Genomic DNA, 15,321 nt, shown 5'->3' with positions numbered 1-15,321 from the left:
AATGCGAGACAAAAAAACAAAATGAATAAAACTAATTTAAGAATTTGAAAAGTTACCGACACGTAAACATTTTATAAATAATATATGCAAATAAAAGTTTGTTTGAACATTTTACAATTTTTTGTCCGAACTTCTTAATTGTCGTCGTGCGAACTGTCTTCTTAACTATCGTCGTCCGAACTGTCTTCTAGAGAACTTTCAACAAACATTGGAGTGGAGGTGACAATACCTAACTCTTTCAGGGTTTTGAATTCGTTCGGTTTGAGTTCATAAGTCTTTCGTGGAAAGTTAGTGGAAAGCACGAACTCTGTCAAAGTGTCGTCACTTGCCAACACAAAGTTGTATAAAAACTTTAAAAAAAAGAAAAAAAGAAAAATTTTCTCTGCTTTTTCTTCATAACATTAGGTTCTATGAAAGCTTTAAGATTGGAATTTTGCTTTAAGAGGGGGAGAGAGTAAAGAAGAAAGGAGGGCGGTTTTTGGTATGCACATAAGTTTACAAAAAAATTCTTGTTAAAAATACGAATAACTTTTTTTTACTGGTTTCGGGTTTTTTTTATATAATTGAAGTTTTAAAAATATAGTATTAAAAATATAGCAAAAATTGAAGTTTATATTGCAAAACTTTAATTAATTGGGAAATAATAAAAGTAATCGCAAAAAAGCTGCTGTTTATCTTTAATGCGATGGATAGTCGAGTTCAGGGCTCTTTTTTTTTGACCAGAAGCAAAATGCAAAATGCGTTTTTTTTTTTCAGTTTGTCACATTTTATCGATGAGATTTGAGTTGAAAAATTCCTTTTGTAAATCCGCTCTGAGAGATTCACTGCAGACTTACTGTTTTTATTGCTTCTATTTGTGGCGTTTTTGAATAAACAGACGATTTTTACAATTAACTATCATTAAATTAATTTTGTTAGATATTCTTTATGTAATTCCCTTAACAATTTGTTTTCGAAATTACCTCGCACTATATAACATAGGTTATTCTAAGAACATCACATTTTAGTTAATTTTTAGATTGTTTTGTTACAACAACTTTACGAGTAAAAGTTTAGTGAATTAAGTAATACCGCTCATCTTAAACTTCATAATAGTTTTCAAAATATAGATTTAACATAAATTTATTATGCAGTATAATTTTTTTGAAAAGTTGAAACTTGAAATTGGAAAATATTCAATAAAGTCACGCAAAATAAATAAATAAAAGAAATATCACTCACTTGAAGAGTAGTTGTTTTTAGAAAGTATCTCTGCAGCTGCCGACCACTTGGCAACTTTACACGAATCATGAGAGCATCCTTATCGCTCGGAGACGGTTCGATGCAGTTTTTTAAGGTTTGACAACATTCTGCTCGTTTCTTAATGATAGCCTAAAAAAAGAGTTTTTAAAAGGTTTTTTAAAAACACAGCTTTTTCCAAAACTGATGAAAAAAGAAATCCTTCAAAATACCTGAAGCTTTTCTTCTTTTTCTATCTTTTTTTGTTGTCGTTTTTGTTCTATTTCTTTTTTTGCGTCCATTAGTTTTTGTTTTTCTTTTGCTTTTTGCTGATCTATAGCCAAGGAGTCCTGGTAAGCAGCATCTTGCTCATTTCGGATATTTTGAGACATACTAAGCTCCTGTCTAAAAAAAAAAGGGCTTTGTTTATTCGAAGTGTGAAACTTTTTATACCTAAGTTTCCAAAGTGTGAATTTTTTATACCTAAGAATGAAGCACAAATATTAAGAAATATTTTGAAAAGTTTATGTTAAATTTCATGTCAATTTTATATTAAATATTATTTACCAAAAATAAAAATCGAGTTAGTATACAACCTTTCAGCACGAGCAGCAACAAGAAACGGTTCATTTTCATCAACAACTTGTACAAATTCAGCCAATATTTGATCAACATTCATAAGGCCTATAACAAAACTTATTTGGCAATTGTAAGCGTCAAAAAATATAAATGTAACCAGGGAAAAACTATATCCACACACTACCTTCACTTTTCCAAACAATTACCATTCGATTTTCTCTTAGGCAAACTAATCCAAGAAATGGGTATGAAGTTTCCCTCATAGCACAAGATACTAAAAGAAAAAAAAAACAGCACATATAATCCAAGACCAGGATTATTTAACAATTATTAAAATATTAGACTTGAATTAAATTTACCTCGAAGACCTTCATTACTGCTAATATCACACGCCCAGAAAATCATGTTTCCATTTACATATTCAATAAATCCTTCGTTTGACAAAACAGTTCTAAAGACAAAACTAGTGTTGTGACTAAAACTAAAAGCTTTAACTAACTTAACTAAAAAAACCGTAACTAAATTTAGTTGACTAACTTTTCAGTCTAACTAAATTTAGTCGATTAACATTTCAGTCAAACTAAATTTAGTCAACTAACTTTAAAGTCTAACTAAAATTAGTTGACTGACATTTTAGCATAACTAAAATTAGTCTACTAACTTTTCAGTCTAACTAAATTTAGTTGACTAACCATTTAGTCTAACTAAAATTACTCGACTAGCTTTTTAGTCTAATTAAAATTAGTCGACTGCATTTTTAGTATAACTAAAGTTAGTCAACTGACATTTTAGCGCAACTAAATTAGTCAACTAACTTTGTAGTTTTACTGAATTTAGTCAACTAACTTTTTAGTCAAACCAAATTTAGTCGACTAAATTTTTAATTTTCAAAAAATATATTGTTACTGTTACCCAAAAAATACTTTTTTAAAATCTTGTTATGCATTAGTTGTAAAGTGGTTTGATCTGGATTTTTTCAATTTCTAATTAAAGTGAATTACAAATTAAAAAACACATGTGAAATCAATTTATTAAAAATGGTGCCATATTTTTGAAAAGTGTGTTATGTGCAGAAGCATTTTCGGATTTCCTTTATAAAATACCTGCAATGATTTTTTGAGGTAATAATACGTAATTTATTTCGTTCTACACTCATAAAAATGCAGATATTTACAGTGACAACAATAAGGCAATAAACAGTTAGGCAATTGATGTTTTTTAATATTTCTATATTGTGTAATTGAATGCATATCTTGTTCAACTCTCAATTTTGTTTTTCTTTTAAAAATTATTATTAAAATGCTAATAACTAATCATGTTTTATAAAATATCAGCTGTTTTAGACGGAGTTGTTCTGCTAACAAACCAATTTTTACTTAATTCAATAAAAGATAATTGTGGGCAATACTAGGTACAAACAAATCATTTTTATTACCTAATTGTCACAAAATTAAAGTATTTTAAATTTCTTAAAAAACTATAAATTTTGACAAATGTCTTTAAATTGATTTATTTGCCATAATTCATTTAATGTTCATATAATTTCATGGTATAGGTTATTCAGTTTTATGTAGCACTAAATCTTGTTTTAGTCAACTAATTTTAGTTATAATAAAAAGTTAGCTGACTAATTTAAGTTTTGCTAAAAAGTTAGTTGATTAATTTTAGTTAGATCCCACCCCTAGACAAAACAGTCCTAAAGACAAAACAGTCCTAAAGACAAAACAGTCCAACAGACAAAAAAATCTTTACTATCTTTTAAAAGAGAAATTCTTTTAAGTTGAAATACAAAATTAAAAGATGAAAATTAAAAAGAGCCCTAGAAGATTACCTACAAAACTCAGGAGTATCTTGATGATCACTGGCATGCAAGTAAATGAGAAGAAACTTTAACTCTTTCTTTGCATCAGTTAATGCCTAAACAATAACATAAAACACATAAGAAAAATAATAAACAATAACAAAAAATACATAAGAAAAATAATAGACAATATCATAAAATACATAAGAAAAACAGTTAACAAATGTTTTAATAAGCATTTTTGGAATTGATAAATAGTACCTGCTGGTAACTTCCAAGATAAAATATTGGATGTTGAGTGCCATTTATGCTATCATATGTTTTTTTGAAATGTAATATGTCATCTAATGGTCCTTGTGCTACTACAAAGATAATAAGAAATGTAGAAACTTGAACAATTGTGAGTTAATTGTAACTGCAAAAACATTCACAGTGAAAACTCACCTTGAAGATAGTTGGGTGATAAAAGGCTATCTAAATAGATAAAAGACTTGTTACTTATAATTTAAATCAAAAATCAGATAAATAATTCTGAGACACAACAGATGAAAAACCAACTTGTTAATGTTGTGAATACAAACTAAAAGTAGTTATGTTTCCTTTTTATGAAATTTCATGTTGTGCTTATTTGAAAGCAGCACTTAAAAAACAAATACAAAGAGTCTTTTTCTTGTTTTTGTTGTTGTAATTTACGAAACTTAAATTTTTGGGGGAAATGTTGAAGAGGAAAAAAAAAAATGTTTTTATTCCTAATTTTTTTTTAATACACATTTATGAGTGAAAATTCTGAATTATCATAAATTCACACAAGCTAATAGATTCTCTCTGAAAAAAACCTGATTTTAAAGTATATGTAAAACCTCAAAAAACTTACAAACAAAATTGAAAAACTCTGAAAAAATGCTATATCCAAATTGATAGGAGATTTTAATAAGTGCTATAGGAAGAAAAGCTGCGTGTCTCAACCAATTTCTCCATCCCTAAATGAAAATGTACTTTATAAGCTTTATATATATATATATATATAAGGGTATCTTTAAAGAAAATAAGTTCATTAAAACTGTTATATACAAAGAGTGTATTCTTACTTACACTTCTTCTACTAACATCAACTGCATTCCCTGCTGAAGAATATAGCACTGTTTTTTTTATTTGGTCTGGTCTGAAATGAAAAAAGGAGACTTCATCATGTGCAAAAAAAAAAAATGTTTTCAATGATCACATTTCACTATACAATCATACACAATTGTAAATTCATTGGATAAAAACTCAAGGAAAACTAAACAGTGATAACAAAAAAAACTTACTCATTACTTGACCCATACTTATTGTCATAAACAGAGGGGAGCCCTTCTCTTTCATTAAAGGATGTTTGAATAGCAGCCTGAAATATTCACATAGTAGATGCAATATAAGAACAAAGTATTTAACTAATCATTAACAAAATATCACATGTCATATGTATGTTAATTATTTTAGGAAAATAGTTTTCAAAAAATTGCTTCAAAATCTATATAATAAAAAAGCAGTAAATTTTTTCTTAAACTTATTAAGTGGTTAAAGAAAAAAAAAAACCTCTAAGTTCCAGTTATGCTGTTCAAGTTTTGATTCACTTTCTACCTCATTCTCTATGCCAACAATCTCCTAAAATATGAGAAAAAAAAAAAGGCTTACAGTAAGGGTAATATTTAAGCATACACATTCTGGTTTTAGCCCATTTGCATCTGTACTAGACAAAACTCAAGTCAGTGACAGGAAAACAGTGTGTATTTTTAACAGTAGAATTCCCTCAAAATAGCCCTTTAACTTAGCGTTGAATCAATCAGTAAAACCAGACTCAAACAGACCACTAGATATTTGTTTTTGAGACTTGTAAAATAGGAGTTTGATACACCAGTCTAGCAACAAAGTGAAATGGATGTAGATTATGACATACTAGACCTAGTTTCAAAAAATAGAATACAGTTAAATAAGGCCTTGAGAGCCAAACTTCCCTAAGCCTGTTGGAATTAACACTAAGAAAACAATAAATAGATTATGTGTCAATAAATATTTAATACTAATTAATACTGCTATCCTGTAAAAAGTACACTTTTGGAATAGTAGAGGGAATATGCTGCATAAAATTTAATTGAGAAAGTTTGAGAATTCGCCCAACCTGGCTTTCAAAATATTTATCTCTAAAATAATAAATTGAAAAAATGTCAAATTCTATCTCAAACAAAAAGCTAATGTTTTATAATCTCATTTAAATTGAACTCTTCTAATTTAGCAGAATCTGAAAGAACTTTATTCCAGAGATAACTATTGCCAACAATCTATTTGAAGACTTGCCTGACATGTGATTGTGTTTCATGTTTCAAACAATGATTCATAGATACTACATAAGATACTACATAGATACTAAATAATACTTCAACAATTAAGATATATAGCTGAAATTCTTATCAGTTAGTACTTTATGCATATCAGAACATTGATTGACAACGAAACAATAGATCCCCATTATTAATTGCCTTCAAACCCAAACTCCCTCATAAACAGCTGTTTGACTTTGTATTTAAATATAGCAGGCAGTTTTACACAGAAATCTAGATAAAACAAACAAGACTTATTTTAAATTCTTAATTATTAACTACTGAGGAAACTGTCAGCAACTATTGGCCTTCTTTTGCGAAGTTTTAACATGTATACTTCAAAATCAAAAATTTCGTTTTACATATTCTAATTGGAATTAGAAAAAATAATTGTCTAAGCTACATATAAGCTTCTGAGAAAACAAGATTAACCTGAAACTGAAGAATTAAATGAGCTTTATCTTCATCTGATGGAACATGAGCAATATTCTCAGGACTTCTCCCTGGACTGGCCATGATAAATATTGACGTGTGCCGAATAAGAGAAATAAAAATCCGGCTAATGAACTATTTCTGACTTAGTACTTAGTCTTTTAAATAAAAAGCCCTGATCTAGAATTTGGTTTATTCTTTCCATCATTTAAAGATTAGAGTTAGAAGGAGAGGAGGGAGAATAATTTATTCAATAACCATTAACTAATACTTAAGCATTGAAAACTTGACATTTCAAGCTATTTAAACCGAAAGAATTCTCGACACCGATCATTTAAGCAGACTATTTCATTTCGTGTACACCAAAGATGTGGTCCTCAGAAACTTGTATTAAGTAAGAGAGTGCAAAAACCAATATTAAAACTGCGTTCTTACACGTCAGGAACGCCAAAAAATCTGTCACCACGGAGTCCAAAATAGATTCATTTTTAAAATTCCGAAAGAACTAATTACGAGAAAAAACCTGAAAATTCGAACATCCAACTAAAAGTCCGGAGATATTGTTTATTAAAGTTTACTACATTTCAGACTTAACCCCTTCTTGTCATAAAAAGAAACTTTGTACTTTTTTCAATAACTTTATAAATACTTTCAAAGATTAGCTGAAAATTGGCATTTAGTGCAGCAGATTAGCATTAAAAATGACTAAAATTGTGTACAAGTGGATAAAAGCATGAAATTTTCACTAAAAAATCAGAAAATTATGCTTATCATTTTGAGATATGGTGGCAAATCATAGCACGGCTGGAACTGTCTTGAATCTATGATGGCAGTTACCGCCATCTTGGATTTGTAAAAACCTTATCAGGTTTTAATCCGTTTAAGTAATCTTGGTCAAAATTTAAGGGATGGTAGATCATTCAAAATATACATTGATCGCATATGCGCTAATGAGGGGGAAGGGACTTGGGTACGGCCCACTTGCCCAAGAAATACCCCCTTCCCCCTGCTTTTTTTTTTTGAAAAAAATTTTTTTATTAAATATTTCTAAAAAACTTGTTACTCAATAAAAAGTTTAAAGCAGCTAAAGAAGCCAAAACAGCTTTTAATAAGCATATTAGTTAATGTTAATCTACACATTATTACATTTCAATCTCTGGTACAGTCTCCTTGACAACTGCAAAGAGCAGTACAATTTAAGCTGTTACGAACACATTTACAGCGGCGTGTTGTACAACCTGTCTTACATCCGCACTGAATTAACTCAGGACAGCATTTATCAGCTTCAGAAAGCTGATATATATATATATATATATATATATATATATATATATATATATATATATATATATATATATATATATATATATATATATATATATATATATATATATATATATATATATATATATATATACACACTGTTAAAAATTTCCGTTAAAAAACGGAAAAATATTCTGTTACTTGCACGGAAAGTATCCGTATATCCATGTATGGGATGTTCAGATACATTATGTACGGAAATTTTCCGTATCTTCGGCTAAATTTTCAAATACGGAAGTTTCCGTTGTATTAATAACTGCAGTTATATTTAACATGTTAAACCGCCATAAGTGATGATTTTTCAAACCTATAATTGGGTACACACTTAGCTTCAAAAAGAAATAGAAATATTTATAAAAATTGACAATTGTATCTTCTTCTACATATAGTCTATATTACAAACTATATTATACATATACTATATATAATATAGTTTGAGAGTTATTTTTTCCTCTTTTTTTAATGATTTTTTATGTTGTTTTATGAAAATAAAAAATAATTAATGCAAAACATTTCTATATTAAAATAACATTAGCAAATAATATTTCTGATTTGTTTTCAAAATTTTTTCTATTTTCAGAATAATATTATTAATTTGTATATGTCATTATGCTTTTGTGCAGTTTATGTCAGTTTAAGACTACTTCTTTGCAGTATTATGCACAACATTACAGAGTACACAGTTGTGCATATAAGATTCCATGCAGAATTATTGGATGCAAAAAATCATTTAGTACTTTCAGAGCTTTTACTACACATATACATCGAATCCATGATGTTAATAATATCACAAAATCAACTAATAACCTTGTTAATATAGAAAAGATAGGAATATGTTCAGTTGTGACTTGCCAAGTTGAACTTCCTTTTAATGAACTTATAGTGCATTTAAAACTACATATTAAAAATAATGTTTCTATTAAATGCCCATATGAAGAATGTGCTCGCTGTTACAAAGTTATGTCTTCATTTACTGCTCATTTATCCAGGTATCATCAAATCCACAAGATGACGTTTGAGCAAAATCAAATAAATATTTCATCTTCAGAAATTACTCATGATCATTTAAATGTTGATGAAAACATTGACACAAATGAATTTAATAATAATGATATGATTCATAACATTGGTTTATTTTTATTAAAATTGCAATGCCAATATCATATTCCATCAACAACAGTTCAGTTTATTGTGACTGAAATGTTAAATCTGAACACGTTAAGTCAATATCAAACTGAAAAAATATTAATCATGAAATTGTCAAATTACATTCCTGAAAAAGATGTGCATAATATTATTCAAGCAGTAAAAATGAAAGATCCATTTGTAATTGGATTTTCAAAAGACAAAGGGTTATTGAGATCAGCATATATCATAAAAGAATACTATAGAAAAAATATGAATTTTGTTGGACCTATAGAAGTTTCTTTAGGAAGAAATGAACATGGTTTTGAATGCTACGCATATTATGTTCCAATAAAAGAAACATTGAAGAGAATTTGTCAAAACTCAAATTTTGTTTCTTTAATCTCTCAACAGGCCAATATCTATCCAAGCTCTTGTGTATATTCAGATTATTTTCATGGAGAAGCATTTTTAAACAACCCTTTTTTTCAGAAGCATCCAAATTCATTACATCTGATTTTATATCAAGATAGTTTTGAAATAGTTAATCCCCTCGGTTCCGGAAGAAATAAACATCAAATTTCAGCCACATACATGATTGTTGCAAATTTGCCACCTCATATGAGAACTGTCTTGAATAATATTTATCTTGTGCAGTTATGTCGGGATAAAGATTTAAAGTCTTTCTCTCAAGTTACAGTTTTTAAAGAATTAATAAGAGACTTAAAAAGTCTTGAAGTTGATGGAATTCAAATTGGTATAAAGCAATATAAAGCTGGTGTTGTTGCCATTTTGGGAGATAATTTAGGTAGTCATTTTTTAGGTGGATATTCACTTGGATTTAATTCAAAAGAAGGCCATATTTGCAGGTTTTGTCTCATGAAAGGCAATGAGCTTCAAACATTACCTTATACAGCTGACATTCGTTCTGTTGAGCATTATAAAAGTTCTATTCTAACTTTAAAGGCAAAACCTGAAGATCGGTTTGTTTTTGGTGTAATAAGAGACTCTATATTTAATAATTTAGATTCCTATCATGTTTGTGTACCAGGTTTACCAGCTTGTATTGCACATGATTTGTTTGAAGGTGTCATTCAATATGATTTAGCTTTAGCAATAAAAAAACTAGTCAAGGATGGTTGCTTTACTTATTTACATATTAATGGTGCAATCAGAAAATTTTCTTTCCGTGGTGATGACAGGGCAGATTGTCCAGCACTATTAACATCTAAAGGTGATAAATTAAAAGGTCATGCCGTTCAAAATTGGGTTTTTTTACGTTTTCTTCCCCTTCTATTAATGGATCGAATTTTTGATTTTAACCATGCTGTGTGGCAGCTTATACTTTTGCTACGACAAATAACAGAGCTCATTTGTGCAAGCAAAGTTTCATTATCTCAAGTATTATTTTTGCAACATTTAATTAATGAGTACCTTGAACAAAGAAAAAAATTATTCCCTGATATTCCACTTCGTCCTAAACACCACTACATGTATCATTACCCATTTTTGATTATGAAATGTGGCCCTCAAATAAGACTTTGGACATTGAGAATGGAGAGTAAGCACATGTTCTTTAAAAGATCTGCTAGAAGTGCTCAAAATTTCATTAATATTACTAAACATTTAGCTGGGGCTCATCAACTGTTGCAGTCATGTCTGTAGTGAAAGTTCATTTTCTAACAATGATGATGGTGGTTCAGATGGTGTTTGTTTTGATGGCTCTATGTTTTCAGTCGAAATAACAGAAGCAGTTGCTGCTATTCCATACACAGAAAAGTTTTGTTCATTTAAAATGACATATAAGGGGACCACTTATACTAGGGACCAGTTTGTAGTAATACATCAGAATGAGGGAGTTTTTATCTTTGGAAAAATTATTTTATCTGTTTTTTCTGGTCTAAATCAATTTTGTCTTGTGTTAAAAAAATACCATTCTAAATGGAAATCTGATTATGGCTTGTTACAAGTGGAATGTGACTTGGCAAGTAGACCTATTTCTCTACCAATTGATGAATTAGCTGATTATTGTCCATTATGGGGTTATAAGATTGGTTTCAATGTGTATTTAACTTTAAAACATGCTATATTTGATAAATGATTAAATGTTTATTTATCTGTGTAAGATAAATAAACATTTCAACTAATTTAATTTCTTAACTAAAATTAAATTAGTCTTAAATAATAGTTCTTGAGTATTTTTATTTGTAGTAATTACATTTGTATTTAGTATTAGTTTTATTCAGATAAAATGTTTAAACACAAAATGCTTTTTTATGGTAATTATTATTTTTTGTTTTTATTCATGAAATATTAATTTATGGTTCCTTGTTATTCAAACAGCTTCTTAACTATCTTTATTATTTTAATTTTTTTCACAATGATCTTTTTTTAATGGTTTTTTATTAAAAAATGCAAAAATATTTATTCACACAACAGCATCATTATTATTCACAGAACATTTAATGCTTGGACATTAATCTGTACTGTTTTTTTGTAAGTATATAAAAACTTTGTTTTCTATTATTTACTAATTTAAGAGTAGTAAACCAGTTGAACAAAAGTAAAAGAAAGTATTTTAGAAAGAACAAGTTTAATTAAATCAACAGTATTTTGACTTTTTCTTCTTTAATTTGGTTTTTTATTTTTTTAAATTAGCATTTATTAAATGTAAAGATTTAAAATGTTTTATATTTTTGATAGTTAAGAATTATTTTTTATATTTTTGATAGTTAAGAATTATTTTTAATTATAATAGTATTAAATATAAATACATATAATGTAATTTTATAAAATATTACAAAGATTTACATGACTTCATTTTTGGATTTATTTCTCAGAGAATATGGAAAATTTATTAAGAGAAAAACTAATTAGTGTCTTTCCTGCAATGGATCATCAAGAAGTTGACAGAGTCATCAATGGTTTATTGTTGTTAGGCCTTGAGACAGAAGATGATTTAAAATATTTGAAAGAGCAAGACCTAATAACATTGCTTCCTCCAATTAAGTCTAGACGTTTTTTGTCTGTTTGTCAACCAGTAGAATTATTACAAGCAATTGCTCCATCTTCTTTAAGTTTGCTCTCTCCAGAACCCTCAAATTCAAGTATGGGTACATCTTCAGATTGGGCCCAATCGTTTATTGTGAACTGGGAAAAGTTTCCATCAGATTTTTTGAAAGATTTGAATAATAAGCAAAAGCCTACTGAGTCGCATATTCGACAAATGGTTGGATTATTAATGAGCGATGTGTTTTTATTTGATCCTAGGCCAAGTCGACAAAATTTGCGTATTATAGCTCAAAAAGTTGTTTCAAGGTATTTTTTTTTTTAATTTCAATACATAAAATAAATACTACCCATAAGATTTAGTTTTACAAAAACTGAGTTAGTTTTAGATACTAATAAGCTTATATATAACAATTTTAGATTTCCTGATGCATTTCTTGATGAAATAAATGGTAAGGTGATATCCAATGGAGTTGAAACATTAATGTTTAGGATGGAGTCCAGGAAAGAAAATGCAAATCATAATGTCACTTTTATATCAAGTACACCTAATATTTTAACAAAAAGAATGAAGATGAATGTTCATAGTATTGAAAATTGGGACCCAAATTTATCTAGTGAATCTGTGGAATTAATAAATATCAAGGTAAGAATTTAATAAATCAGTTTTTAATCAATTTTACTTAGAGATTTTAATAGTTTTCTTTCACTTTAACAGGAACAACTTCAACAAATCTACACAATTCTGCCATGGAATACAAATGATGTTAAAAAATGTATGTCTGATACTTATTCGCTACAGCGTCAAACAATAAATGCAGTCATTCCTTTTGCAGAAGTATTGATTCAATGGCCATTTTTATCTCAAATACAATATCTTCTGGACCATTTTGCCACTCTGATGAATTTTTCATTAATGGAAAGGTTATATAGTACAATCAGCGCCAAATCAAAACTTATTTACTTATTTTTTTCAAATAAATGTAGTAAAGATTTAGTAAAGCAAGTTCTGCTTGAAGCAACAGCCATAGGTACAGAAAATAGGGGCATTCAACGAGTTTGTTTGGCATGGCTACCTCTGCTTATAGCTTATTTTGGTGATAAAGCGGATCATTTGATACTATCAGTAAATGTATGTATTTTTTTGTAAATAATCTTTTCATTTTAGATGATATAAATTTTAAATATTATTTATTTTGTTGTCAGCCTTTAGCAGCAATTCCAGAAATTGAAGAAATTTGTCCAACATCACATCCAATAATTGTTGTCAAAGGTACTTTTTGACTAAGACTAACATTGAGATTTATAACTCGAAATAACAATATAAAAAGAATAACAATAACAGGATGTTTACTTTATTAATTGGTTCACAGGAACTTGGTTTGATTCAGAAGATTTTTATGTTTTGGTGGAAAAGAAAGTGTGCTATACCTTCACTGATGCTTTGCAAGCTGTTGGGGCATTGTTTGCTGTTCATTATGTAATGAACATGCAATATCATCCGAATGTTTTTGCTACATTAGAGTTTATTCAAAGGTAAGATTACTTCAAAGTAATATTATTGACTTATTAGTATAAGTTTGATTCAATATTAAAGAATCATGTTAATTAAAGTAATTTTTGTGTCATAGATATATGGTCGACTACAATCCTGATAAAGTGAAAAGAAATGCTAAAGGAAAAAAAAAAGGAGCACTTATTTGCCCTCGCATTGTGACGTTAATTCGAGAATTAAATAAGTTCAGTTTGACCTCCATTTGACTAAGATTTTTTTAAAATTAGTACTTATGTATTACTTTTTTTAGTTATTTAAAAAAAAATTCTTTTGTAATATTTTTTGTTGTTGTTGCTGTATCAAAAAGATGTACTTTTATTTTGAGAAAACTATGTGTAACAGAAAATCAATTCTTGTCTAAATAAACTTGAGAAACTAGGTAATAAAAATGTTTACAAAAAATCAATACTTGTCTAAGTAAAATCTGTTGCATAAATATTTATATGTATTTATGCATATATATATATGTGCATAAATATATATATATATATATATATATATATATATATATATATATATATATATATATATATATATATATATATATATATTGATGTATTAACGGAATATTAATTTCATTGACGGAAATAAACGGAAAAAACCCATTGTATTTAAACGGAAATATCCGTTCATTTACAGAAACTTCCGTTTACATGTGATGGGTTTTTCCGTAAAATAACGGGAAGTTTTGTCATCGTAGCTGCCGGAAATTTTCCGTAGAAAACGCGATATTTTTTTAACAGTGTATACACACAAGGTGTCTGCCAATATTTTAAGTTGGATTTCCCTGGCTTTTCCCTGATATTTACCTATTTATCGTTTAGAAAAATGCTCTTCAACTGCAAAAATGTAAACAATAATACAACCCATATTAAATATATCAAGAGAAGTTCATAAAATCTGCCAAATAAACTTTTAGATTACGTGTACTATATACAACTTATTTAAGTTATATAAGTTTGGTAAGACTCATCTTTCCTAATTTTTCTAAAATTTGACCTAATTTCTCTGATAATCCCCTGATTTTTTTGAAGATATCCGAATTCCCTGGCATTTCCCTGATTTGGCAGACATCCTGTATATATTTATATGCAGATCTTGCGTATAAAGACCACTTAGCAACATTGCAACATAAAATAACAAGAATTTAATTTGATATAAAGTTATTAGTCACAAGAACAAGGCTTAATAAAATTGACAAAGTATGTATTATGAATTTAGCAATTAGTATGTAACATAACAATGTTTTGTTACATATGCTATATTATTATTAACAATAACATAAGTTATTTTTAACATATTTATCTTAACTAAAACTACTTGATTACTCACAAACTTAATCAAGTTATGATCAAGGTTTTGTGTTTAAATAATCGCTATTATTTAAAAAATTGTAGAATTTTATAAAAAACTTCAAATATTTAAAGAAACACCACCAAAAATTTATGCACCCGAAAAACGCTGATAGTCCGAAAATGTATCTGGCAAAAATGCAGATAGTCCAATTTTGTTTTACGCGGAGATAGCAGATAAGCCAATTTTGTTTTATACGGAGAAAGCAGATATGCCAAATTTGTTTTCCGCGGAGATTGCAGATAGTCCGATTTTGCGCGGAGCCATCGATATTAATGACAATTCGAGATCCATATTTGAGAGACCCATTCTTGATGTTTCTCGCATGTAAAATCAACACTGCGATAATAAATCTTAAAAATTTGTTCTGCAAAACTTTTAATTGATAAAGAATAACTGCAATGTTTGATTAGAATAGGAGAAATAATATCTAGAATACTAAAAAGATGGCAAATAAAATCAGACAAGGAATGACTAGGACATATAAGTCCACCTCTGGATAATATTTTCAGATATTCGTTATTAAGAACATATTGGTCTGTAGAAACCATTTTCTGACCACAAGATAG

General features: G+C 28.2%; 2 protein-coding genes and 1 long non-coding RNA gene across 4 annotated transcripts in view; 1 reads left to right on the top strand and 2 right to left on the bottom strand.

The window, feature by feature from the left end:
• The window catches only part of LOC149884792 (uncharacterized), a 97,437-nt gene that overhangs the window by 68,894 nt on the left and 13,222 nt on the right, over window positions 1-15,321 (bottom strand). The gene's annotated exons all lie outside the window — the stretch shown is intronic.
• LOC145187027 (FAS-associated factor 2-like) lies at window positions 27-6,800 on the bottom strand. Of its 2 annotated transcripts, none has more exons than XM_090095233.1 (14): window positions 6,388-6,800; window positions 5,174-5,242; window positions 4,906-4,982; window positions 4,691-4,760; window positions 4,473-4,578; window positions 4,043-4,072; window positions 3,860-3,960; window positions 3,629-3,714; window positions 2,157-2,248; window positions 1,982-2,071; window positions 1,815-1,902; window positions 1,452-1,623; window positions 1,222-1,371; window positions 27-350 (listed from the first exon to the last, which is right to left on the bottom strand). In XM_090095233.1, exons 1-14 carry the CDS (start codon window positions 6,469-6,471, stop codon window positions 162-164), a joined length of 1,404 nt encoding a protein of 467 aa, XP_089951359.1. In that variant the 5' UTR covers window positions 6,472-6,800; the 3' UTR covers window positions 27-161. The 2 variants fall into 2 exon arrangements, with proteins under 2 accessions (XP_089951359.1, XP_089951360.1); XM_090095234.1 differs by having other exon boundaries at window positions 3,860-3,957; window positions 6,388-6,535.
• Window positions 8,289-13,745, top strand: LOC145185879 (uncharacterized). Its single transcript, XM_090096414.1, has 7 exons — window positions 8,289-11,331; window positions 11,676-12,153; window positions 12,265-12,490; window positions 12,563-12,976; window positions 13,051-13,117; window positions 13,218-13,380; window positions 13,476-13,745. Exons 2-7 carry the CDS (start codon window positions 11,681-11,683, stop codon window positions 13,603-13,605), a joined length of 1,473 nt encoding a protein of 490 aa, XP_089952540.1. The 5' UTR covers window positions 8,289-11,331; window positions 11,676-11,680; the 3' UTR covers window positions 13,606-13,745.

The sequence above is a fragment of the Hydra viridissima genome, unplaced genomic scaffold, assembly GCF_058129835.1.
Source record: "Hydra viridissima isolate aposymbiotic clone 2 unplaced genomic scaffold, HvirCarnegie_v1 scaffold_8, whole genome shotgun sequence".
In the NCBI taxonomy this organism is placed as follows: domain Eukaryota; kingdom Metazoa; phylum Cnidaria; class Hydrozoa; order Anthoathecata; family Hydridae; genus Hydra; species Hydra viridissima.
Note: the sequence above shows the minus strand (reverse complement) of the source record. Positions and strands in the feature narration are given on the sequence as shown.

Excerpts from the sequence above, each read along its gene's own strand:
- LOC145187027 (XM_090095233.1), bottom strand. The coding sequence starts at position 6,471 with ATGGCCAGTCCAGGGAGAAGTCCTGAGAATATTGCTCATGTTCCATCA. Across the intron at positions 4,579-4,690 it reads TTGATGTTAGTAGAAGAAGT|GGATGGAGAAATTGGTTGAG; the intron begins GTAAGTAAGAAT and ends ATTTTCATTTAG. Across the intron at positions 2,249-3,628 it reads GATACTCCTGAGTTTTGTAG|AACTGTTTTGTCAAACGAAG; the intron begins GTAATCTTCTAG and ends TTTTGTCTTTAG.
- LOC145185879 (XM_090096414.1), top strand. The coding sequence starts at position 11,681 with ATGGAAAATTTATTAAGAGAAAAACTAATTAGTGTCTTTCCTGCAATG. Across the intron at positions 12,154-12,264 it reads GCTCAAAAAGTTGTTTCAAG|ATTTCCTGATGCATTTCTTG; the intron begins GTATTTTTTTTT and ends TAACAATTTTAG. Across the intron at positions 12,491-12,562 it reads TGGAATTAATAAATATCAAG|GAACAACTTCAACAAATCTA; the intron begins GTAAGAATTTAA and ends TCACTTTAACAG.